We start from the raw sequence: 27,084 nt of genomic DNA on the forward strand, positions 1-27,084 counted from the left end.
CTCTCAACAGAGGGGGGAGGGATACAACATCATCTATCTCCAGTCTGCAACACAGTCCCTTCAGCGGTTCCAAGAAGGCTCCACACCCATTTGCACACCTACTCAGGTGACCCTGAGGACGCAGGTAAATCTGCAAGTGGCCTCAATGACTCTCTAAAACCTGCTCTCTGCAAGGAGCGGAAATCCTTCCACTCCCCACCATCCAGTCAGAGCCGAAGAAGCTTCTGGGATGAGAAGTGAAAGGTCTTCAAAGAAAAACCAGGAAGTCCAGTTGCCTCTTGGAAAAGGCACCTTTGGGACAACCCCTCCTGGAGTTCTTGAAAGTTGTCCTTAAGTTCCTGGGGCTCTGTAGCTGGAGGGCAGATAGCTATTCTCCAAAGCACCTGAAGGCAGGACAAGAAGCAACGGATGGAAACTCGTCAAGGAGAGAAGCAACCTAGAACTAAGGAGAAACTTCCTGACAGTTAGAACAATTGATCAGTGGAACTCCTTGCCTCCAGAAGCTGTGAATGCTCCAACACTGGAGGTTTTTAAGAAGAGACTGGACAGCCATTTGCCTGAAATGGTATAGGGTTTCCTGCCTGAGCAGGGGGTTGGACTAGATGACCTCCAAGGTCCCTTCCAACTTTATATTATTATTATTATTATTATTATTATTATTATTATTATTATTATTATTATTATTATTATTATTATTATTATTATTATTATCCCAGGCCCTGATTTGCTTTTTTTTCTTTTTTGCACTCCTCTAGTGATATCTCATTAGCAAAAAAAAAAAAAAAACACCTGGAGAGAGATGAGGTCCCTGATATAGCAGGAGAACAAGTCCTTTCCCAGGCCCGGAGCTACACATCAGCTCTGGTGGGAATTCCTGCTGGCAGGAGGAAGACCAAAACAGTACGTCCCAACTCCAAGAAACTGGGTGGCCGCAGTTAATTTCCCAGAGGCCAATTCCCAGGAAACCGTAACTTTTCACTTTCTTCCTGGGAACTGCTGTGACCAGGGTCCCTGAAGGAAGGAGCGGTCCGTCAAACCCGCTGCCAATCAAACGGTATTTATACGGTAGGACAGGAATCCACAGCAAATCTCTTCTTAAAATTGGCAGGGGCTGCCAATGAACAGGCACCCCCGTCCCAATCCTCCAAAAACTGGTAGTTCTGGTGGTTCTCGACTTACGACGGCAATTGAAGTCCAACCTTTTGTCTTGTTAAGGGAGACATTTGTTAACTGAGCTTTGGCCCATGTTACGACCTGGGTAGCCACAGGCTTCAAGTGAACCACTGCAGTTTGTTAAGTTAGCAACCCGGTTGCTAAGGGGATTTGGTTTCTCCGTTCACCCGGCTTGCCAAAAAGTCACAAATGGTGATCACGGGACTGCGGGGCCTTGCAGCCGTCATATCTGTGAACCAGTGGCCGAGCATCCGAATTCTGATCACGTGGCCACAAGGATGCTGCAAAGGTCCAGTTAAGCCACTTCTGGCTTCAATGCAATGACATATCTCAAAGCCATCCCCATTAAATTATATTTTTCAAACGGGATAATTTTTATAAATGGCTAGAAAAGCGGGAACAGAGAGGAGAAATGGGAAGTTCTGTTACTATTAGCGTTCGACATGTGAACCCAGCAATGTGTTGTTTATTAAGCACTAAAGATTTGTAACTATAACAACTTTATAATCTATTGTTAAAAAAAAATTGGGGCCCCGCGCTGCTTTGTGGTTGCCTGGATTAATAATTAAAGAATTCCAAGTCCAGGGAAATTTGTACAAGGGCAAGGCAGCGTAATTTGAACTACCTCCTCCATGTGTGTCTCCGTGGGGAATAGAGCATTCTCAGACGGAGTGGAATCCCGAATCCACTTCCAGCCTTCCGCGCTCAGCTGCCATGCTGAATCCCCCCCGTTTCCAAAATTTGGAACAAATACTTCGTGTTTCTTTACACAAGCAAACAACGTGCTGTTTCTCGGGTTCTCCAGAATTTGATCGAGTTCATCTGTGGCGAGCAAAATATTATGAAATGATAGGCGTTCAAGAACAACACATATTTTCCTCCTAGCAATAATGAGGAGGATGCACATTTCAGGAAAATCAGTTTTAAAAGTTTCCAGATGCCCTATTTGTACAGTTAATTAGACACCGATAAAATTAGATTAGCGCGGGGGTCCCTTCGGCAGGGAGAGACCGCTGGTATTCTTTGAGCAAGCTTTTGGAGGAACATGACTTTGGCCTAATGTACATGTCTTGTTCTTGATGCTCAGGAGGGTGAGTGTAAAAACGGGGTGAGGGGAGGGGTGTCCTCAAGGTCACCTGAGTAGGTGTGCAAATGGGTGGGGAGCCTTCTCAGAACTGCGGAAAGGACTGTGTTGTAGACTGGATTGTGTCATATCCTTCCCCCTCTGTTGAAAGAGGGTTGTTGAATTACGACACCCTCTATCTCCAGTCTACAACACAGTCCTTTCCGCAGTTCCAAGAAGGCTCCCCACCCATTTGCACACCTACTCAGGTGACCCTGAGGACACAGACAAACCTCCAAATGGTCTCAAGGACAGCAAATAAAGAGCATAAATCCTTCCATTCCCCACCATTGAGTCAGAGCTGAAGAAGCTTCTTGGGTGAGAAGCGAAACGTCTTCAAAGAAAAACAAGTAAATCCAGCTGCCTCCTGCAAAAAGCACCTTTGGGACACAGATGTCACAAAGTACTGCTTTATGGCAGGTGCTGCTTTGGGCTGAATTACTGCCAAGTTGTTTGAAAATGCTGAATTATTACTGACAGAAGAAAATATTTGTAGCTCAGGGTGGAACTGTGGGGTCTTTGGTGCTCTCTGAGCTTGGTGGCTTCCTTGCAGACGTTTCATTACCAAACGAGGTAACAACATCAGTGCTAGAAGGGAGTGGGGTTTGTGGAATGGAAGAGGAGGAGGAGGAGGAGGAGGAGGAGGAGGAGGAGGAGGAGGAGGGCTGTGGGGTCCTTGATGCTCTCTGAGCTTGGTGGCTTTCTTGCAGACATTTCATTACCAAACAAGGTAACAACATCAGTGCTAGAAGGGAGAAGGGTTTGTGGAATGATGGAGGAGGAGGAGGAGGAATGTAGGGTCCTTGGTGCTCTCTGAGCTTGGCTGTTTTCTTGTAGATGTTTCATTACCCAACTATGCTCTTCATTTTATGTACTAGCGGCTTGCCCTATCAGTTTAGCTGGGAGTGTTCTTGGCGGTTCCTCGATTAATTATTACCTAAGTATTATGATTCATTGCACCATTAGCCAGATGTTCAGACTGGACTGGATTTGGCATTTTTGTCCACCTACCAAGTCCTTCCCAAGGACCTGGGATAGGCAGAGAGGGCTGTTTGATGGTGTTACAGGTACAGTCGCAGGATGCAAGCTGCTTCAAGCAAAGCTGCCTTTTGCAATTGACTGATGGTGAATGTGTCAATGCCAATGGTGTTCAACTGGGGCTCCAGGTTGCGATTCTCCCCAAAGTGCCTATTACTATTGGTCCCGCCTTTGCTTTTCTTATCCTTATATTACTGATTATTACCTAAATATCTTTTTTGCCTAATTTAGCAGAGTCTGGTTTTGCAACTTCCCTTTTTCAACCTTCTGTCTTGTTCCAGGAGGAAGAGGAAAAACTCACCTGGCGTGACCGGACACCTGGCTACCTGGTGAACTGCGCTTCTATCTTGTTCATGGTAACTCTCCTTGTCTTGTTTTCCTTGAAGTCTACAGAAAACTTGCACACCTTCAAGTTCCCCCTTCAACTGTTCTTTCCTGCATAAATCTTCCACCTGAAGCACCCCTGTCAGAGTGATAGATTACTTTGGCGTTCCTTCCAGGCCCTCTCAGCCAAATCCCAAGTATGACACAATGTTTGGTGCAGAGTTTGACATCTGATCAATAAACTTGCTTGATAGATTGAAGTATATGGAATGGCCCAGCGATGCCCATATTAAGTTCTTTGTGTCAGCTGGTGATAATGGGTGCCTTATTAGATGAGATGGTTCCTGGCAGCCAATCCTATGGATGTCGGCCGAGGCGGGGGAGGGCAAAAAAAGAAGGGAGGAGGCATGTCCTGCGAACTGTGAGATGGTCACACCATGGACGTGAATTTTGGCAATGACTTCCTGGTCTATAGTGGGCCACTGGGACCTCTACCATATGTTACGTCCTTCAAGATTGCTTGTTTGCATCCTTTCCTGCACAGCGGGCAGCGGTGAAGGATGGCAAACTGGTCCAGCAGTCAGGAATGGAGGATCTTCCCCTCAATTGTGTGACATTGACCATCCCAAAGCCTTCTTCTTGTCTCCTGCCACGTCTAAATGTAGACTTTTGATTGAGTGGTTGACTGATGGATTCAATGACTGAATTTACGTGACCTTCCCTCTTGGATACAGGACAGGACTCTGGTTGGCTAACCATGATTGAAAACAAGATAGAAGCATTATAACAAATAAATAACATGTACAGGACCCAAGATCAAAGACCAGCCAACACTACAGTTAATGTGACCGGGACACACGCTCAACCGTTCCCCTGGAGCTTAAGGCTCAGTAACAAAACCAGGTCTTCAAGGGCTGGGACAAATCCAGTCATTGGGGCAACGATATTCCAGAGGGCAGGCACCCCAACGAGAAGGCCCTTTTCCTGGGTTCACCAGACGACATTCCCTGTCAGAACCTCCTCTTGGTTGTGACAGGATGGAGAGATACAACCAGGGACAGGCCTGCAAATAACCCCGCCCACAACTAAGAATGGGGTGGGGCTTTCCACTCTCATGGCCTCGTGCTCTGCACAATATTCCCTACCAGTAGCTGTTTTTTCTCACATCCCGTCTGCAACCACGGAGCCCTTTTTATTTCCTCTATGTCTCCCCCAGGAATGGGTGTGTGTGTGTGTGTCTTTGCTGGGTTCCAAGCAGCCCCAACTCTTTCTAGAAGCCCTTACGAAAATAAATTAATATGCTCAAAAGACAACGGAGCAAAGGCCAGCCACACAACGGCTCAGCTTTACTCATGGTCTAATATGACCGCTTTTCTCTGCAAAGCCACGTCCTGCTCACCTTCGTTGTCTTTCCCAGGCTGGTTTGGACCCTCACTGGGTCCTTTTTCCTCTGGCAAGCTTGCACACACACACACACACACACCCTCTTTAAAAGTGTCTTTTTGTTCCCCTCCCGCCTTATCTGAGTTGGCAGTGACTAAGAATAGAAATGGTGGACGTCACCCTGCGAGCCACATAGGTTGTAGTTTTAAGTAGGGCTCCAGATTTATTTATCTTGTGTCACCTCATAAACTGCGTTGTGTAAACAGAGGGGGATTTGCCGAAATTATGGGAGCATTTACTTTTTGACCAATAGAGCAGCAAGGGCCATAAATTATATCCAAATGTCCGGGGTGAACATAAACAGCTCTTTTCTGCTTCTGCTTCTGCTTAGCCCAAATATTATGGCAAGGCTAAGAGGGTAAGTTTTGTCTGATTGATTATATTACCGCTCATCCAAAGAAAACAATCTGATCTTTTCACTTTCGGTGTTTGAATATATACCTTTAAATCACCTGGACAGCCAACCAGTAGCCTCGAGATTGTGCGCCCGGTAAAACCCACTGCATCTTGAGCAAACACTGACCCGCCAGGGGTGGAAGGCAGCAATAGAAACCAAGATTATCTAGGCTCGTGTGTGGAATCCTAATTTCTCTTTGGGGGAGGGGGAACCACAATTTTGTTGTGGTTATTGTTGCTGCTCATTCACGAGACGCTCTGCCCATCTCAAAAAGCTGCGCCAAAGTTAGACTGCGCCTTTGTCTTCTCTACGGAGACATTGAGCATTTTCGTTTAGGCTGCTGGGTCTTCTGCTTGTATTGTACGAGTTGCCTCTTCCCTCTGCCTACGTATGGTGTAACCTATTTGCCACTTGGTCACAACGATCAAAAAGGAGGCCTGTCTGAGATCAATTAGTCATCATGCTAAATATGATCTGGTGTAACCTCGTGGGAGGAATTGCTCAATTGGATAATTTTTTGCCCTGCTAATGAACTTTTAGGAATCCTTGTATATCTCTTTTTCTTTCCAGATTTCACTGACTTTTTCCATAGTCTTTGGTGTGATTGCCTACCGGATAACCTTAGCCGCCGCACTCTCCATGAGCACCAATGGGTCATCCAAGTCCAACGTGCGAGTCACCGTGACAGCGACAGCCGTCATCATAAACCTCGTGGTGATTCTAATCCTGGATGAGATTTATGGAGTCGTTGCCAAAAAGTTGACCGAAATGGGTACTTTTTTTTTTTTTTTCCCCTGGAGATCAGCAACGTATCCTAAAAGTAGATGTTTTCCATCCAGGACTTTCTTATTCACCCATGATCTTATTTGTGCACCCCTTTGCACGTACTAAACTCTTGAGGTTCCTCAGATTTTCTTGACTTAATTTGTGAGCTGCTGCCTGGCCACAAAAGCAACGGAACGCTTTGTGGTTTGAACATCCGTGATGGTGGATTGCCAGCTTCCCCTTTCCATTTGACCACTAGAGACGGTGTTTTTTTGGGAGAGAGGTGTGGGTGGTATCTTCTCCATTTCTGCGCTTATTCATAGCTGGGGTTTGTCTTAGAAGCAGCTACAGGATTCCCTTTTGGTCTAGCACCGTGGTGGCAAACCTATGGCGCGCGTGCCACAGGTGGCACGCAGAGCCCTCTTTGTGGGCACACGCACCGTCGCCCCAGTCCTAGGCCTTCAGCTGGCTTTTATAAAACCTTTTCGCTTTAGGCCTCCACCGCCGTGTGCAAAATCCGTTTCAATCAATCAATCAATTTCAACTTCTCGCAGAGAAAAAAAAGATCTCACAAAGTTGGACTAGATTGATAAAACTTTTTAGTCCCACCCAGTCTGCCGTTACCACCGTAGCCACACCCACCCAATGGGCCACACCCACCCAATGGGCCACACCTACCAATGGGCCATGCCCACCCGGCACCCAATGATACTTAAGTGGGCTTTGGGTTGCAGTTTGGGCACTCAGTCTCTAAAAGGTTTGCCATTACTGGTCTAGCAGGTTCTATTTGGTGTACAGAAAAAGCGTTGTGGAGGCAGAAAGAGTGCCAGGCCTTCACTATGCTCCCTTTCATGGGAACAGAGGTAACCAAAAGTGTTCAGGATGGCCTCCGTTGAACTCTGCTTCCTCAATCGTGTTGGCAAAGTTGAGTGGTCCTCACTCCTGACATATACCAGTAGTTATCAGGGGGAAAGATCAGGTCCACATGTGAAGGTCCAGTTAAATTGATTTATTGCTACTCATGCAACTAACATTAGCATCTGCTTAGAATGGTGGCTCAGTGGGTTAGGACGCTGAGCTTGTCGATCAGAAGGTCGGCAGTTTGGCGGGTCGAATCCCGAGTGCCGCGTAACAGAGTGAGCGCCTGTTACTCGTCCCAGCTCCTGCCAACCTAGCAGTTCTAAAGCACATAAACATGCAAGTAGAAAAATAGGGACCGCTACGGTGGGAAGGTAACAGTGCTCCGTGTGCCTTTGGTGTCCAGTCATGCTGGCCACATGACCAGGGAGACGTCCTCGGACAAGCGCCGGCTCTTCGGCTTTGAAATGGAGATGAGCACCGGCCCCTAGAGTCGGAAACGACTAGCGCACCTGTGCGGGGGAACCTTTACCTTTACCTTTTAGAGTTAGATAAAAGTCCATGGAATTCAAGAGAAGTTGGACATGGTCCGGTTGTGGCTACGTACGGATTCTAGGCTGATTCCTCTTTTCACTCCGCCCCCAGGTCCTACCACACTTTCTCCTACAGTGGCAAAAGCAGAATACCCCTCTTCTGCCCCTTCACATCCCAGCCTTTGCCTCTGCATTCCTACCTTCCATTTTTGCCACCTAATTTTTTCTCTCTCTCGTTGTGCTCTCCTCTACTTCTCTTTGATTTGTTCTGTCCCGACTTCATCCTCTTCTCCCTGCTTGCTTGAAATTTATTTTGAGTTTGTTCTTTTCTGTGGTGAGGGAAAAGAGAGAAAAGTTACTGCCTGGTGACCTTAGGTCAGAGGTAGGCAACCTTGGCTCTTTTATTATGACTCGTGGACTTCAACTCCCAGAATTCCTCAGCCAGCATGGCTCAGCTTGGAAACCTCTCTCTTTCTCCTCAGCGTGGCTGGCTCAGGAATTCTGGGAGTTGAGGTCCACGAGTCATAGAGCGGCCTAGGCCTAGACCAGGGGTAGGCAACCTTGGCTCTTTGATGACTCGTGGACTTCAACTCCCAGAATTCCTGAGCCAGCATGGCTCAGCTTGGAAACCTCTCTCTTTCTCCTCAGCGTGGCTGGCTCAGGAATTCTGGGAGTTGAAGTCCAGGAGTCACAGAGCGGCCTAGGCCTAGGCCAGGGTTAGGCAACCTTGGCTCTTTTATGACTGGTGGACTTCAACTCCCAGAATTCCTGAGCCAGCGTGGCTCAGCTTGGAAACTTCTCCCTTTCTCCTCAGCGTGGCTGGCTCAGGAATTCTGGGAGTTGAAGTCCACGAGTCATAAAAGAGCCGAGGTTGCCTACCCCTGCCTTAGTTGCATCATGGTCCTGTGGGATGTCCCTTGTTGAGCAGATGGACACAAAAAGCTTGTCATCAACCAGGATCCCACGAGCAAGCTTTGGGAATAGCACCTATAGTGAAGGTATTTGTGATTGTGAGAGAGAACAGCGAAATCAGCAAATACAGTTCAGTAAATTAACTGAGGACCTTTCATCTGACACTAAAGATGAATTAATTATCCCTAACTAGAGAGAAAAGCAAATTTTCTTCTTGATTAAGATGCTTCTACAATTTTGTAAATTTTACTCCATGGGGTCCGTAAAGGGGAAGTTTTAAACAGAGTAATTTATACTCCGTAGTTTAATATTTTTTTTAAAGAAATCAGCCTCTTTTTGTTTTAAAAAGAAATACTTTGACTGAAGGGGAGGTGCAGTTCTTGCCTACCCTGTTTTAGACACCCACGGCATGAAAATTCTCGAAAAAGTAATGTTGAGAGTGGGGTTTAAGGTTATTATTAAATAATGGTGGCTAGCGCTTAGATTAAAGGCTGCTGCAGCGCTCTGCTAAATTATTTCTTTAAAAGCCTATCATTTGTGTATATATTTGGAATGCTTTTGGGAGAAAATTATGAAAACATTTCCCAATCAAGCTTGAATAAGCATGAAAATACAATTGTTGGTGTTTTCCTTTGTTTTTTTAAAAAAAGTAGATTGCAACAATGTGCTTCGGCTGATGTAGATCACCATATAGGACCAGGTCCTGGTGATTAGTTTAGACAGAACAGAAGAGGAGGGATCACTTCAGCTTCTCCCAATCTTCTCTGGTCCAACCCATAAAAAAGAGGAGGGAGGCTACCCCAAGGGGTCCTTAGAAGTCTTCCCCAATGCGCCCCCCTGCCATATATTCTCCTTCTTTCCTTCTCTGCATTGTTTCTTCTCATTCTCCCACTAATGAACTCTCATTCTGGAAATGTGGGTCATAGAAACGTAGAATTATGGAATCATAACATCACAGAGTCATAGATTCATAGGAATCATGGAATCATAGACTCATAGAATCATCACAGAATCATGGAATCATAGAAATATAGAGTCATAGAATCATCACAGAGTCAGAATCTTAGAATCATAGAAACATAGGATCTCAGAATCATAGAATCATGGAATCAGAATCATCATAGAATCATGGAATCATAGAAACATAGGATCTCAGAATCATAGAATCATGGAATCATAGAATATCATAGAATCATCATAGAATCATGGAATCATAGAATCATCATAGAATCATGGAATCATAGAATCATGGAATCATAGAAACATAGGATCTCATAATCATCATAGAATCATGGAATCATAGAACCATCATAGAATCATGGAATCATAGAATCATGGAATCATAGAAACAGGATCTCATAATCATAATCATCATAGAATCATGGAATCATAGAAACATAGGGTCTCAGGATCATAGAATCATCATAGAAACATAGGATCTCAGAATCATAGAATCATCACAGAATCATGGAATCATAGAAACATAGGATCTCAGAATTATAGAATCGTCATAGAATCATGGAAGCACAGAATTATAGAATCATAGAGCTGGAAGGGACTCGAGAGGTCTTCTAGTCCAGCCCCCTGCCTAAACAGAAGTCCTTAGTTATGCCATCCTGGATCAATGGTTGTCCGACATTTTCTCCAGAGTAAGACAAAAAAGAAAACACAACCCCAAGAACCCAGACAGAGCAGGTCCCTCAACTGAGAAGGAGCAACTGCATCTTTGTTGGATGTTGTCATGGAGCTGAAGAACAAGGAAAGACATTGGGCTTAGAAGGAGAAGCATCTTTGTCTGGAATTGGGGAGGGGGTGAGGTAACGAGAAACAGGCGCAGCTCACATAAGATGAATTTCAGGGACCACCACTTAGTCCTAGGGCCCACGGGGGTCCTGAGGATTTTCTGAGCTTTCCATTGTCCTACATACAGAATCGTGTTTGCCAGTTGGGTCTAGCGGTCAAGGTGCTAAGCTAGAAACCAGGAGACGGTGAGTTCTAATCCTGCCTTAGGCGTGAAATCTGGCTGGGTGACTTTAAGCCTGTCGTTCTCTCACAGCCCAGCTCACCTCACAGTTGTTGAGGGAAAATAAGGAGGAGCATTCGGTATGTTCGCCACCTTGATTTACTTATACAGTCATTAAGGTGCAAGATAACAAAAGAAAAAATAAATAAAAGAATTTTTAAAAATGAAATAAATTTTTTAAAAAGCGTTTAGTTTATGCAGCCCAAGTCTGAAGGTCTTCCTTGAGGCTGGCATTGACACTTTCGTTCCCTGCAAAATCTTTTTTGCAGAATGAAATGAAGTTAGGACTCTCTGAATGAAAGCCCACGGCTTGGCTGAGCCAAGAGGGTGGCTTTTCTGAATCCAGACTGTACATTTTCCCGAAGCTGCACAACTACAATTGCTTTTGTTTGTATGGCTTACGTGAGTCGTACTGAACACGTTTTCTTTCCTTCATGTTTCCTTCACGGCAGAGGTACCCAAAACAGAAAAAACGTTTGAGGAGAGGTTGATTCTGAAGGCTTTCCTGCTGAAATTTGTGAATTCCTACGCGCCCATTTTTTACGTGGCTTTCTTTAAGGGAAGGTAAGTCGGATCGGATTTCTTAGCATTGGGCTTTACTACATGGCCCCAGTCTGGCTTGTTATTGCTGTGATAGTTTCACTCTGCAGTGCCCACGGGGTTTTAGATTTTTAAACTCCTTTTGTAATAAACATAATCCTCAACTCACGGTCACCAATGGGCCCCAAATGCTAAGCAAGAATGTTGTTAAGTGAATTTTGCCCCAGTTTTAAGACATTTTCCCCCCACAGCTGTTAAACAAATCAGTGCAGTTGTTAAAGGGATTCATTGGGTTGTTAAGCGAATCTGGCTTCCCCTATTGACGTTGCTTGTCAGAAGCTGGCTGGGAAAATTAGAAACGAGGATCACGTGACAGGCAACTGTCATAAATACAGTCCATTGTGTTGAAGGAAAAAATCTTCATCGGGGTCCAGTCCAAGCTGGGAATAAACAACATGGAGACTGCTTTAGAAAGAAAGTTGCAGGTTTTTTTTGAAGAGCAGAGCCAGACAGAAAGATGGCTTTGGAAAAATAAAAACTGACCACATGTAGTAGGGATTGGTGGGTTTTTATACTTTCTTGGGCTTTTGTTTGGAGTTCTTCCTGGGGCATGAACTTTGACCTGAGTCTGAGTCTGCCTTTCTGGTATTCTGATGGTGGTGGGTTAATCCTATTATGTCCCAAAGCTCATATCCTGCTTCCTTGGGGCTATGGCTGATGACTGTTGGATTTTTGTGTGTGTGAGGGATTGTTGATTCTAGGGATCTTTGTCTTTCTAATGCCATCAGCTTCCTGACTCCAATCTTTGTGACAAGATTATCACATCTGCATTTCTGCAGACCTGGTTTGTGTTTGGGGCAGAGAGACGTGTGTGTGTGTTGGTTTCTGCCATTAAAATCCTTTGGGGAAATATATTCCTCCTTTTTAATATTCCCCAAAATATTTCTTTCTCTGGATTTTCCCCACCCATGCATCTGATTTTTGATCAGGTGTCACGATCCTAAATGTGAAAACCAGCCATGAAGCAAGTTTTTTCGGTGCCACGGTAACTTTAAACGGATGGCGGCAACAACCGCCTCTGTTTTTATTTGTAAGCTGCTCCAAATCTATCTGAATGGGTGGCTGTAACAGACATAAAGAAATAAATAAATAACAGAACCAGTTTGCTGGGTGGTAATGAAGTCACCAAATTAGAAGCCGAGAGACCGCAAGTTCTAGTCCCGCTTTAGGCACAAAGCCAGCTGGCTGACCTTGGGCCAGCCACTTTGTCTCAGCCCTAGGAAGGAGGCAATGGCAAAATGAGAAACCTCGCCAAGAAATCGGCGGGAACCTGTGCAGAATTGGGACACCATAGAAAGGAAGGGAGGAAAAAAATATATTTTTGGGAGAGCCAGCTTGGTGCAGAGGTTAAGGTGCATCCGGCTAGACACTGGGCATCTGTAACGTCCAGTTCTACCTTAGGACAAAGCTGGCTGGGTGACCTTGGGCCAGCCACTTTCTCTCAGCCCTTAGGAATCAGGTAATGGCAAAACACTTCTGAGAAACTTTGCCAAGAAAACGGCGGGAGCTTGTCCAGGCGGTCTCTGCGAATCGGACACAACTGGACAAAAGGGGGGGGGGACCCAAATTGCAAAGTATAACAGTGTCAGTCAAGCAGATAGATAGCTAACCTTTATTGACTTTTTTCTTTTTTTACCGTGGGCACAATGGCACACATTAAAAATGAAGTTTAGTTGGCCACATCCTGATCTCTTCTTTCCCAAAGTGTCCGGCGAGGGAGAAGGGAGGAATCACACGCTGGGAGCAACTGTTGCTCAGCCCCAGGCATGTGCTCTTTACTTGTGGTGGTGGTGGGGGGTCTTGGATCCACCCCACCCCCCACCCCTCCTCTAGCCCACCGGGATCAGAGAAACCTTTCTCTTTGCATCTCGCTGAATTCCTGGTCTTCCGAAGGACGCGAACTGCGGAGCAGAAACCGGCTGCCTTTGTTTTCCCTGCCAGATGTCGTGGGAGGTCTGGAAATGTCACAAAATGGGCACGTGGCCATCCGCAAACTCTCATTTCTATTTTTTAAATTTTTATTTTTTTTATTTTATGAGCAGCACCATGGAAGGGCTGGGCTGGGGAGCAACACCTGGCCCTAAGATCTCCACGGTTTGAGGTTGAGGCTTTTCCCTTCCTTGCAGGGAGTGTGTGTGTGTGTGTGTGTGTGTGTGTGTGTGTGTGATGCCTAAATCAGGTTTCTCAACCGTTCGACCTTTTTTTTTTTTTTCTTCCCTTCCTCGGAAAAAACCTGGCGAAGTCCTGTCCCTCCTCCTCCTCTTCCTCCTCAATTCACCCAGTAAATGAGCAACAGGGTCTCTGCAGAATCAGAGTCAGGAAAAACAGGACTGGAAGCTGCAGGGGGCCCAGGGAAGTGGTGGAGGTACCTGTAAAAAGTATAAAATCTTCCATCGTCATTGCAAAACCTTTCCCGAGGGGGTTTCCACCTGCAGATGGCCCTCTTCCCCTACGATTTTTTTTCTTGCTTGCAAAAATGGAGGGTTTGCAGGCCGCCTTCCCCAATTGAAATGGCTGCTAGGATGAATAGAATAGAATAGAATAGAATAGAATAGAATAGAATAGAATAGAATAGAATAGAATAGAATAGAATAGAATAGAATAGAATGGAATGGAATGGAATGGAATGGAATGGAATGGAATGGAATGGAATGGAATGGAATGGAATAGAATAGAATAGAATAGAATAGAATAGAATGGAATGGAATGGAATGGAATGGAATGGAATGGAATGGAATGGAATGGAATAGAATAGAATAGAATAGAATAGAATAGAATAGAATAGAATAGAATAGAATAGAATAGAATAGAATAGAATAGAATCTTTATATGGAATGGAATGAAATGGAATGGAATGGAATGGAACGGAACGGAACGGAACAGAACAGAACAGAACAGAACAGAACAGAACAGAATAGAATAGAATAGAATAGAATAGAATAACATAGTTGGAAGGGACCTTGGGGGTCTTCCAGTCCAACCCCCTGCTCAGGCAGGAAACCCAATACCATTTCAGACAAATGGCTGTCCAGCCTCTTCTTAAAAACTTCCAGTGTTGGAGCATTCACAGCTTCTGGAGGTAGGTTGTTCCGCCGGTTAATTGTTCTCACTGTCAGGAAGTTTCTCCTTAGTTCCAGGTTGCTTCTCTCCTTGGTTAGTTTCCATCCTGCCTTTGGGCGCTTTGGAGAATAGCTTGACTCCCTCTTCTTCGTGGCAGCCCCTGAGATACTGGAAGATTGCTATGCTGTCACCCCCTGGTCCTTCTCTTCATTAAAACTCAGCCAACCGTTTTTAAAAAGCATTTTTCTTTTATACACGTAGAACCTATACACGTATAGGGACGCGGAGGCTCAATGGGTTAGGGTGCTGAGCTTGTTGATCAGAAGGTCGGCAGTTTAGTGGGTCGAAACCCGAGTGCTGCATAACAAAGTGAGCACCTGTTACTCGTCCCAGCTTCTGCCCACCTAGCAGTTCGAAAGCACGTAAAAATGCAAGTAGAAAAATAGGGACCACTCCGGTGGGAAGGTAACAGCGTTCCGTGCGCCTTTGGCGTCCAGTCATGCCGGCCACATGACCACGGAGACGTCCTCGGACAAGCGCTGGCTCTTCGGCTTTGAAACGGAGATGAGCACCGGCCCCTAGAGTCGGAAACCACTAGCATGCATGTGCGGGGGAACCTTTACCTTTACCTTATAACCTTATGGTGTTTTTTTGTTTGTTACTGATTTCACTCGCATCTCTGTCTCTCCTCAGGTTTGTGGGACGCCCAGGCCAGTACGTCTACATGTTTGCTGGTTACCGAATGGAAGAGGTAATTACCCACGCTCACACCCATTCATTGTGGCCATTGGAAGTTACAACAGCACTGGGGAAATGGACTTATGACCATTTTTCACACTTATGACATTGCTGCCTCCCCAGGATCGCGCGATCAAAATCCAGAGGCTTGGCAACTGACTCATAGTTATGACGGTTGCAGTGCCCCGGGGGAGATCATGCGATTCCCTTTTGTGACCTTCTGACAAGCAAAGTTAATGGATGAAACCAGATTCATTTAACAACTGGGTTCCTAATTTAACAACCGTGGCAAGAAAGGTGGCGAAACTGACTTAGCAACTGTCTCATTTAGCAACAGAAACTTAGGATTGTAAGTCGAGGACTTCTTCTATATAATCTTCTCCACGGAATATTTTCTGTTCAAATCAGTCCCAGCTTTCACGGCCCGGCTGAGATTGCTGAGGTTATGGTTTCCAAAACTTTGGGGTCATCATTCTGTTTCCAGCGTAATGTTGGAAACATCAGCGGAATTAAAATTAAATTAAATTAAAACACTCCCTGAAATTGATGGACAACAGACTCAGAAACACACACAGAGAGAGAGAGACACAAAAAGAAAATGGTGGTCTTTTCTAGACACGCCATCTCTGGCTTCTCTAGGTCTACTTCAGCGAGCAAAATGCTACGGGAAACATTTAAAAACGTCCAGCATAATGGAGGATTTGAATTGTATCTCTTCTGTTGCCCACCATGTCGGGTTTATGTAGCCTTTAGTTGTGACCCGTGGTGTTATTTTAGAGAAGGTGGAGCATAAGAAGCATGGGAGCTGCTGTATTTCCCTCCCCCCCCAGGCTTTGAGACAAGTTTCCCCGCTCTTTTATATAAAGATCTAAATAGGAACCACTCTAAGGAGAAGTAAGGAGAAATTCCCCAAACAGGGAGGACAATTAATCAGTGGAACAGCTTGCCTCCAGAAGTTGTGGGTGCTCCAACACTGGAGAAAGCGGAAATTTTGGGGAGAAACCCTTGCAGTTGGTGTGTACATTCCCACGACTCTCTGAGTAAATGTTTTCTTTTGACCGAGGAACTTGCTTGGATGAATAACGAAACGTTTCAGATTAACAGACTTTGCTCCAGTTGCCAGGATTTGACCCTATTAACTATAATAATGGAGGTTACGAGAGAGAGGTGGTAGGGGTGGTTAAGGCACCAGGCTTAACTGGGAGACCATGAGCTTAGTCATGCAGCCAACTGGAGATTTGGGGGCTAGCCCCACTCTCTCTCAACCCTAGGAAGCCATGACATATTACTCCTGAAACCATTTCAAGAAAACTGCAAGGACTTGTCCAGTCAATTGTCAGGACTCAACATTAACTCAAAGGCACACACAGAAGTACTTTACAAGGAAAGCCTTGCATTTAATCCTGCGTGCACATGGGGCTGGACTAGAAGACCTCCAAGGTCTCTTCCAGATTCTATTCTATTCTATTCTATTCTATTCTATTCTATTCTATTCTATTCTATTCTATTCTATTCTATTCTATTCTATTCTATTCTATTCATTCCATATTTTCTATTCTATTCTATTCTTCTATTCTATTCTTTCTATTCTATCCCATTCCATATATTCTATTCTATTCTATTCTATTCTATTCTATTCTATTCTATTCTATTCTATTCTATTCTATTCTATTCTATTCTATTCTATTCTATTCTATTCTATTCCATTCCATTCCATTCCATTCCATTCCATTCCATTCTATTCTATTCTATTCTATTCTATTCTATTCTATTCTATTCTATTCTATTCTATTCTATTCTATTCTATTCTATTCTTCATTCCTCTATTCTATTCTATTCTATTCTATTCTATTCTATTCTATTCTATTCTATTCTATTCTATTCTATTCTATTCTATTCTTCATTCCACTATTCTATTCTATTCTATTCTATTCTATTCTATTCTATTCTATTCTATTCTATTCTATTCTATTCTATTCTATTCTATTCTATTCTATTCTATTCCATTCCATTCCATTCTATTCTATTCTATTCTATTCTATTCTATTCTATTCTATTCTATTCTTCATTCCTCTATTCTATTCTATTCTATTCTATTCTATTCTATTCTATTCTATTCTATTCTATTCTATTCTATTCTATTCTATTCTATTCTTCATTCCTCTATTCTATTCTATTCTATTCTATTCTATTCTATTCTATTCTATTCTATTCATTCCATATTTTCTATTCTATTCTATTCTTCTATTCTATTCTTTCTATTCTATCCCATTCCATATATTCTATTCTATTCTATTCTATTCTATTCTATTCTATTCTATTCTATTCTATTCTATTCTATTCTATTCTATTCTATTCTATTCTATTCTATTCTATTCTATTCTATTCTATTCTATTCTATTCTATTCTTCTGTCCATAATTCTAGGACATAATTGCATACAAACTGCCAGGAGACTAGTGTGTCTGGATTTCATGCCTTCCTATGTGTTTCCCTTCCTTTGCAGTGTGCTCCTGGCGGATGCTTGATGGAACTTTGCATCCAGCTCAGCATCATCATGTTGGGGAAACAGCTGATTCAGAATAATATCTTTGAAATAGGCGTCCCGTAAGTATTCAGCTGCGCTCTCTTGCTCTCTCTCTCTTTTTTTTTTCTGAGCCACAAGACTGGAAGCATTTGCATACAGTGTGGCTGGACCTGGTGGCCTAGTGGTCAGAATGTGGTATTGCAGGACGACTCTGCCCACTGGCAGGAGTTTGATCCTGACCGGCTGACACAGCCTTCCGTCCTTCCGAGGTCGATAAAATGAGGACCCAGATTGTTGGGGGCCATACACTGACTCTGTAGATCACTTAGAGAGGGTTGTAAAGCATGGTGAAGTGGTACATAAGTCTAAGTGCCATGGCTATCTATGCCAGTGCTTAGAATGCAGTATTGCAGGCTGACTCTGCCCAAAGTCGGAAGTTCGATTCTCAACAGCTCAAGGTTGACTCAGCCTTCTGTCCTTCCGAGGTTGGTAAAATGAGGACCCAGATTGTTGGGGGGCAATAGGCTGACTCTGCAAAACTGCTTAGAGAGGGCTTTAAAGCACTGTGAAGCAATATATAAGTCTAAGTGCTATTGATATTGATGTTGCCCTTTTGTGGGTTCAGAGGCCTTTGCTGCTCTCAACAATTCAGGTAACCCTCGAACTTACAGGTGAATCATGTGGTTGTTAAGTGAATCAGGGTTGACCTTGCTTGTCAGAAGGACCTAGGAAGCTTGCAGATGACAGTCCCACTATCTTGCAATGCTGCAATCATCTTAAAACATGCGGATTGCCAAATGCCCAAATTTGGATCACACAACTGGGGGCGGGGGATGCTGCAATGGTTGTAAGGTGGGAACTGTTCACAAGTTGCTGTTTTTGGCACCGTTGTAACTTTGAACGGCCACTAAATGAGTAGGACTACCTATACGCACACCTAAACACACACACACACACACACACACACACACCTCCTTGTGAGCCTTCTGCTGAAATTCTCAAGGGAAGAGTGGTTACAATTATAAGAATGGATCATTTTCACGATTTGCTCTCCTCCGAATCACCTGATTTAATTTCTCGGGACGTTTTTTTTTTAAAAAAAAAAAGACAGACACATGAAAGGAACCAGAGTAAAAGTGTATTTATTGGAAAGCTTTCGAAAGGACATCCGCTTCAGTGGATTTTAAAAGCATTAAAAAGAAAAAAAAAGAAAAAAGCTGGAGCTTTCTAAGTCACAAACGGTAAGCATTAGCCTGTGTCTAGGGGTGCCAGATGGCTCTCAGGGACAGAGAGAAAGAGAGAGAGAGAGAAACAGAGAAAGGAAGAGAGAGAGAGAGAAAGAGAGAGGGAGGGAGAGAGAGAGAGAGAGAGAGAGACAGAGACAGAGACAGAGAGAGAGCAAAGCTTTTTCGTGCACCAAGTCCCTTAAAAATGGAATAACTTCCCCTGCAATTGAATTAATGGCCTGCTGTTGTACATTTGCAGGAAATTAAAGAAACTCTTCCGTAAGCTGAAAGAGGAGAGGCCGCAGAAGAAAGAAAGCCATTCAGACCCGTCTAAGCAGCCTCAGCAGTGGGAGCTGGACTACGTCTTGGAACCCTTCATGGGGCTGACCCCGGAATACATGGAAATGAGTAAGGCTGCAGCCACCGCAAACCCCTCTTAGCTTTCCCTCAAAACCTGCTTGCGCCAGATTTAAAGACCTAGCCATCTCGCCGTAACTCTCCGGGGTCAGGCTGACCCAAATGCATCCTTTTCATTGCCACAAACTGTTAGAAAGGGGCTAGAGAGAAGTGCCCTAAGGACTCCGAAAGCTCGGAAGATCCAGGTGCCCGACCCGGATTGAATTCTGTGAAAGGGATTCTGCTTGGCACACAGCTTCTGGAGCTGCAAGTTGGCATAGGCAAAAGGCTCCATATAGCTTTGATTCTTTCAGATGACCTTAGATCAAGCCTCAAGACCCTGTTGAGGAGGGAGGCTTGGATGTGCGGTTCTTGTTGCAGAAGGTGGCCTTCAGATTTGGCCATTCTGTTTAGAGCAGCGTTTCTCAACTTTCACAACTTTAAGATGTGAGGATTTACAAATCCCAGAATTTCCCAACCAGGAATAGAATAGAATAGAATAGAATAGAATAGAATAGAATAGAATAGAATAGAATAGAATAGAATAGAATAGAATAGAATAGAATAGAATAGAATAGAATAGAATAGAATAGAATTAGAGTAGAGTAGAGTAGAGTAGAGTAGAGTAGAGTAGAGTAGAGTAGAGTAGAGTAGAACAGAACAGAATATAGGAATGAAGAATAGAATAGAATAGAATAGAATAGAATAGAATAGAATAGAATAGAATAGAATAGAATAGAGTAGAGTAGAGTAGAGTAGAGTAGAGTAGAGTAGAGAAGAGTAGAGCAGAATAGAATAGAATAGAGTAGAGTAGAGTAGAGTAGAGTAGAGTAGAGTAGAGTAGAGCAGAGCAGAGCAGAGCAGAGCAAAACAGAATAGAATAGAGAAGAGAAGAGAAGAGAAGAGAAGAGAAGAGAAGAGAAGAGAAGAGAAGAGAAGAGAAGAGAATATAGGAATGAAGAATAGAATAGAATAGAATAGAATAGAATAGAATAGAATAGAATAGAATAGAATAGAATAGAATAGAATAGAATAGAATAGAATAGAGTAGAGTAGAGTAGAGTAGAGTAGAGTAGAGCAAAACAGAATAGAATAGAGTAGAGTAGAGTAGAGTAGAGCAGAGCAGAGCAGAGCAAAACAGAATAGAATAGAGAAGAGAAGAGAAGAGAAGAGAAGAGAAGAGAAGAGAAGAGAAGAGAAGAGAAGAGAAGAGAAGAGAAGAGAGCTGGAAGGGACCTTGGAGGTCTTCTAGTCCAGCCACCTGCTCAAGCAGGAGATCCTGTACCATTTCAGAGAGTGACTGTCTAGTCCAGGGGTGTCAAACTACCAGCCCGCAGGCCTGACGTGTCACGAGGAAACCGCACCCACCCCATTGCCAGCCATGGGCAAAAAGCTTGGATACGTCGTGCAACATCACGTGATGTTGTGAGTTTGACATGTCTGGTCTCGTCTCTTCTTAAAAACCTCCAGTGATGGAGCACCCAGGATGAGAAACCTGTTTTAGATATTTCTAATAAGGGAGAACAAACAGCCTCATGACCTTCGCTGACCCTCTGAGTGAGGGAGAGGCAGTTCGGTATTATTTGGGTCCAATTTACTGCCTGCACTAAAAATATCTGCCTGTTTCTTTTCGTTCAATTTTTTTTTTTACAGAATTAAAAAAAAATTATGGGCTTCTTGGTGCTCTCTGAATTTGGTTGTTTCCTTGCAGACGTTTCATTACCCAACTAAGTAACATCATCAGTGCCAGAAGAGAGGGGGGCTGTGGAGAGGAGGAGGAGGAGGAGGAGGAGGAGGAGGAGGACTGTGGGGTCCTTGGTGCTCTCTGAGCTTGGTTGTTTCCTTGCAGATGTTTGATTACCAAACTAGGTAACATCATCAGTGCTAGAAGGGAGTAGGGTGTATGGAATGATGGAGGAGGAGGAGGAGGAGGAGGAGGACTGTGGGGTCCTTGGTGCCCTTTGAGCTTGCTGGTTTTCTTGCAGACGTTTCATGACCCAACTAGGTAACATCATCAGTGCTAGAAAGGAGCAGGGTTTGTGGAATGATGGAGGAGGAGGAGGAGGGGGAAGAAGAGGAGGAGGAGGACTGTGGGGTCCTTGGTGCTCTCTGAGCTTGCTTGTTTCCTTGCAGATGTTTCATTACCCAACTAGGTAACATCATCAGTGCTAGCAGAGAATGGGATTTGCCCTCTCAGTGGCTGAAATTGTATAGGGTCTCCTGCCTGAGCAGCGGGTTGGACTAGATGACCTCCAAGGTTCCTTCCAACTTGATGATGATGATGATGATGATGATGATGATGATGATGATGATGATGTTGGTGGGAGTTTACCTGGTATTTGGTTGTTTGAGTTGGCAGTTCCTTGACTGGGGTTTTGTTTACTGCTCAATTATTGGCCTCGTATTAATCTTGGTCTTAAACTCTGCTTATCTTGGTATTGACTCTTAGCAAGGAAAGAGTTTTGGGGGTTTTTTTGTTTTGCTTTTGGGATGATCTTCTTTTGCTTTTTGGATTATCTCTTTTTGAACGGCCTGTGGGTGTTGTTTTATCCTTATGTGCCTCTTGATGGCTGAATTGTCTGAGTGTCAGGCTGTAGAAAGTGTGAATGTTTTGGGGGGGATGGAAAAAGTTGTATTCCTGAGATACTTTTCAGAAGAAAATTACCCCGGAGGAATTTTTTTTTAACGTTATGTTTCAGCAGCGGATGGTAATAATATAAATATAATGTCAGTATAATAATAAAAATATCAAAATCAATCCAACGCAGTGAATTCTTTCTCTCCTGGAGACAGTAAGGGTGGTTCTTCCTATAAACATCAGGCGAAGGCAGAATTAAATGTGGTACCTCTAAATCCAACAGGATTAATTTTGAAGCCATGGAAATGTTTTGCCAGAAAGCAGGAGAGGCTCATCCTCAGACATCAACAAACAAAACAGTCCTTAAAGAGAGAACCACATTCCTATGTAATCTTCATGACATTCTCGGATTTGAATGTTTTCTTTCGGGGGAGCACGTGGAGACATGTTGTATACATTAATTGCCACAAAAAAAAAATACATTGGAAATCATTGCTGCTACTACTGTAGGATTTAAAAGGTTTCTAGGCTCCAAGCTATAGTAGACTGCTTTCTCTAGAAATGAGAAGTACTAAAATAGGCTTGTGGTGAAATTAAAGGCCTTGGAGCTGGTAAACATTGTGTTCAAATTGTCACATCAGATCTGGTCTCTAGGACAGAAGGAGAACAAGGCAAAAAAAATAAATAAATTAGGATGCCTCCATAGCTGGTAAAGCAATCAGCAACTGTTTATTAGGTAAAGGTAAAGGTTCCCCCGCACATGCGTGCTAGTCGTTTCCAACTCCAGGGGCCGGTGCTCATCTCCGTTTCAAAGCCGAAGAGCCAGCGCTTGTCCGAGGACGTCTCCGTGGTCCTGTGGCCGGCGTGACTAGACGCCAAAGGCGCACGGAACGCTGTTACCTTCCCACCGGAGTGGTCCCTATTTTTCTACTTGCATTTTTACGTGCTTTCGAACTGCTAGGTTGGCAGAAGCTGGGACGAGTAACAGGGGCTCACTCTGTTACGCGGCACTCGGGATTCGACCCGCCAAACTGCCGACCTTCTGATCAACAAGCTCAGCGTCCTAACCCACTGAGCCACTGAGTTAATCCAAAACTCCTTAAATTTACTCTGTATTATATTGTATTATTATTATTATTATTATTATTATTATTATTATTATTATTATTATTACAATAATTACAATAACAGTGATAACAACAGCAATAAAAGCAATAATATATATATATATATATATATATATATATATATATATATATATATATATATATATATATATATATATATATATATATATATTTGATTTGATTTGATTTGTATACCGCCCTTCTCCCCAAGGACTCAGGGCGGTGAACAGTGACATAAATATCAAAAATGTACAAATACAGAAATTGAAAACAAGTTTAACCCTAATGCCCAAATGCAGAAGATAGTAAGTAATAAGTAATAAGTAATAGCACTTACTTAATAGCACTTACAGCCCTTTCTAAGCAGTTTATTGAATCCTCATTTTACCGACCTCGGAAAGATGGAAGAGAGTCATTTTAATCTTCATTATCTTTGCCGATAAAATGATTTTATTATTATGTGGTTAATCAGTGTATATCAAAACGTATGCGCGTCAGACGTGGAAAAATGGACAGAAATTGACAAAGTAGGAATAGGAGCAGGAATATAGGAATAGGAATATTCTTCACTGACCAAGTGTGATTAGACACGCAAGAAATATATATATAATTTATATTCAGAATAAGGTATATTCTGGAGTCCTAAGTATCTGTTCAAGTAGGGGACTTATCTTGGAAATATCTTACAGTCTTCTTTGACCAAAGTGGACATTGGCATCCAGAATGACTGCTTGGCTCAAGGTCTTATTAGTCTCCTGTCCAAAACCCACATGAGGCTTGAATCCAACACATGGCTACATCTGTATTGTATGACAACCCAGACCTTGGATTGTCCTACCTTGGTCCGGAGGAATTCTGGGAGTTGAAGTCCTCAGGTCTTAAAGTTGCCAACGCTGGGCACCTCTGCTTCGTTTCCTGAGGCCAGAATGCAGATCTGAGTCGGCAAAGACACCTACTCGAGACTCTACCTGCCACCTGAAATGTTTAGATCTACTGTGGTCATTTATCCCTCCACTCATATTCCTCTCCTCTACCTCCTCCTCCTCCTTTCTCGTCTTCTAGTCATACAATTCGGCTTCGTGACTCTCTTTGTGGCCTCCTTTCCCCTGGCTCCAGTGTTTGCCTTGTTGAACAACGTCATTGAAGTTCGGCTTGATGCCAAAAAGTTTGTGGCTGAACTAAGAAGACCCGATACTGTGAGAGCAAAGGATATAGGTATGTGTTGTTGGGCTGTTGTTGTTTTTTTAACAAAGATTAAGCAAAAAATCATGTTAAGGCAAATATGACATAGGCAGTCCTCATGTTACGATGTGTCACTGAACAACTGTTCTAAGTTACACCAGATCTCAAAAAAAGGTACTTAAGATGTTCCAGCAGCCGACCCACACTTTCCCTGTGCTCATGGGACCGCATTTTGGGCATTTGGCAACTAGTCCTCATTGACATCCATTTGCAGCATCCTGTGGTCACATAACTCTGATTTACAGCACTTCTGTCACTAAGAGGAGGTTTACTTCCAGCTTCCAGCAAAAACAACAACAACAACCCACAATCCATCACAAACAATGATCAAGCTATTCATTTAATGGCTGCAAGGTGCACTTAACATCCGCCACAAAGAAGGGCATAAAATTGTCGCGTGACAATCTATTTAATGACTGTCCCAACTTATGATCGTAATTGTAGGTTTGGTGATGGTTATAAGTCAAGGACTATCTGTAATCAGAATTTGCTTAACAAGGTCCCGTCCGACAGATCTTAACACAGTTTTGTGCTTTCTTGCAGGGATTTGGTTCAATATTTTGAGCGGCATTGGAAAATTTTCAGTCATAATTAATGTAAGTATTGGCTTCAGTCTTACTGTGGCGCTATGAGAAACTTGACACAGTCAGTCAGATGTAACTTTATGTTCGTTTTTCTTCCAGAGCTGTGCGCCAGTCTCAAATCTTTATTGATAATTCAGCACATAATTTTTAAAAAGCTTTTCCTCGTAAATCTAATGTGGAAAGATGGAGCCAAATTCTTAGGAAATCTCAGTCTCCACTCTCCTCTCCCCTCTAACCCATGAAATATACCGTTGGTGGTTTTATTCACAAATGTAGTCGTCCATCTTTTCCTTTCTCATAGGCCGATGGACAGCATGTTGGTGATCTGCCAGCATAGAAACTGCGGCAGTTCTAACATATATTCTCATCACAGTCAGAGGCATCGCAAGGGGAGGTGGGAATGGAATAGAATAGAATAGAATATAGGAATGAAGAATAGAATAGAATAGAATAGAATAGAATAGAATAGAATAGAATAGAATAGAATAGAATAGAATAGAATAGAATAGAATAGAATAGAATAGAATAGGGAATAGAAACTAGAATAGAATATAGAATAGAAAATAGAATAGAAAATAGAATATAGTAGAGTAGAGTAGAAACAGAACAGAACAGAACAGAACAGAATAGAATAGAATAGAATAGAATAGAATAGAATAGAATAGAATAGAATAGAATAGAATAGAATAGAATAGAATAGAATAGAATAGAGAATAGAATAGAATAGGGAATAGAAACTAGAATAGAATATAGAATAGAAAATAGAATAGAAAATAGAATATAGTAGAGTAGAAACAGAACAGAACAGAACAGAACAGAACAGAACAGAACAGAACAGAATAGAATAGAATAGAATAGAATAGAATAGGGAATAGAAACTAGAATAGAATATAGAATAGAAAATAGAATATAGTACAGTAAAAACAGAATAGAACAGAACAGAACAGAACAGAACAGAACAGAATAGAATAGAATAGAATAGAATAGAATATAGGAATGAAGAATAGAATAGAATAGAATAGAATAGAATAGAATAGAATAGAATAGAATAGAATAGAATAGAATAGAATAGAATAGAATAGGAATAATAGGAATAAAGAGTAGAAAAGAAAAGAAAAAAAAGAAAAAGAAAAGAAAATAGGAATAGGAATAGGAATAATAGGAATAAAGACTAGAATAGAACGGAATGGAATGGAACGGAATGGAATAGAATAGGGTCTCCTGCTATATTAGGGAGCTGGACTAGAAGACCTCCGAGGTCCCCTTCCCAGAGTGTTATTCTGTTATTCAACGGAGGCACGCCCGTCTCTCGTTCCCTTGGCGGATTCACGCGGGGCATGGCTTTCTCTCTCTTCCAGGCCTTTGTCATTTCCGTCACTTCGGATTTCATCCCACGCCTCGTCTACCAATACGCGTACAGTCACAACGGGACCATGCACGGCTTCGTCAACCACACCCTCTCCTACTTCAACGTCAGTGACTTTAAGCCTGGAACCCAGCCAGAAAACTCACCCTTTGAAGAGGAGGTTTCCTTCTGCAGGTAAAGCAAGCGGCCTCCCCTTCCCGCCACGACTCTCAAGCCTCTGGCTAAGGCCAATCCTGCTGCAGGGCTGCAGACTTTGCAAGGAGGCGACCTGGTACGGCTCCTTCGAAGGAGGCAGTTTTAGGGGCCAAAGTTTCTGTCAACGTGTTTTCATACAGGTAAGCCCTTGACGTACGTCCGCAACCGAGCCAGAAATCTCCGTTGCTAAGTGAGACGCCTGGGAAGGGAGCTTTGCCCCGTTTTACGACCTTCCTTGCCGCGGTTGTTAAGTGAATCGCTGCATGTGTTCAGTTAGGAACAGGGTGGGGAAGAGAGTCCGGCTTTCCCATTGTCTGCTGGTCGGAAGGTCGGAAAAGGGGACCACAGGACATAAGTATGGACCAGTTGTGTTCGACATTTTGATCTCGTGACCCTGGGGATGCTGCAAGGGCCGTAAGTGTGAAAAAAGGGTCGTAAGTCAGGTTCGTTCAGTGCCGTTGTAATTTGGAACAGTTGCTAAATGAGGAGTAGCTATACTCCTTCTCCAGACTGGAAAAAGAAGAGCTGTGTGATAAAATGAGGGAAGGCGATTGAAGAATCTCTTTGTGTCTTTGTCTCAAAAATGCTTTTCCAGGAGGCAACTGGACTTCCTTGTTTTCCTTTGAAGACGTTTCACTTCTCATCCCAGAAGCTTCTTCAGGTTCTGACTGAAGGGTGGGGAAGGGAAGGATTTATACTCCTTGCAGACCGCTGGTCCTTTGCCTTCTTCTCAGAGAGCCATTGAAGCCACTCGGAGGTTTGTTCGTGTCCTCAGGATCGCCCGAGGGGTGCAAATGGGGGCGGGGCCTTCACCAAGTGGCCTCAGCGACTCTATAATAATAATAATAATAATAATA

The 27,084-nt window shown here is 43.3% G+C and overlaps 1 protein-coding gene across 1 annotated transcript in view; it reads left to right on the forward strand.

Annotated features, from left to right (window-relative positions):
• The window catches only part of ANO2 (anoctamin 2), a gene marked incomplete at its 3' end in the record, with an annotated part of 106,600 nt that overhangs the window by 70,310 nt on the left and 9,206 nt on the right, over positions 1 to 27,084 (forward strand). The window contains exons 13-21 of the mRNA XM_083365837.1: positions 3,616 to 3,690; positions 6,069 to 6,270; positions 11,042 to 11,153; positions 14,943 to 15,000; positions 17,493 to 17,593; positions 18,999 to 19,147; positions 23,903 to 24,055; positions 24,626 to 24,678; positions 26,025 to 26,206. Coding sequence (XP_083221963.1) covers positions 3,616 to 3,690; positions 6,069 to 6,270; positions 11,042 to 11,153; positions 14,943 to 15,000; positions 17,493 to 17,593; positions 18,999 to 19,147; positions 23,903 to 24,055; positions 24,626 to 24,678; positions 26,025 to 26,206 — 1,085 coding nt within the window. The remainder of the gene's footprint in view (positions 1 to 3,615; positions 3,691 to 6,068; positions 6,271 to 11,041; positions 11,154 to 14,942; positions 15,001 to 17,492; positions 17,594 to 18,998; positions 19,148 to 23,902; positions 24,056 to 24,625; positions 24,679 to 26,024; positions 26,207 to 27,084) is intronic.

This window comes from Vipera ursinii (genome assembly GCF_947247035.1).
Source record: "Vipera ursinii genome assembly, chromosome: 6".
Lineage (NCBI taxonomy): Eukaryota > Metazoa > Chordata > Lepidosauria > Squamata > Viperidae > Vipera > Vipera ursinii.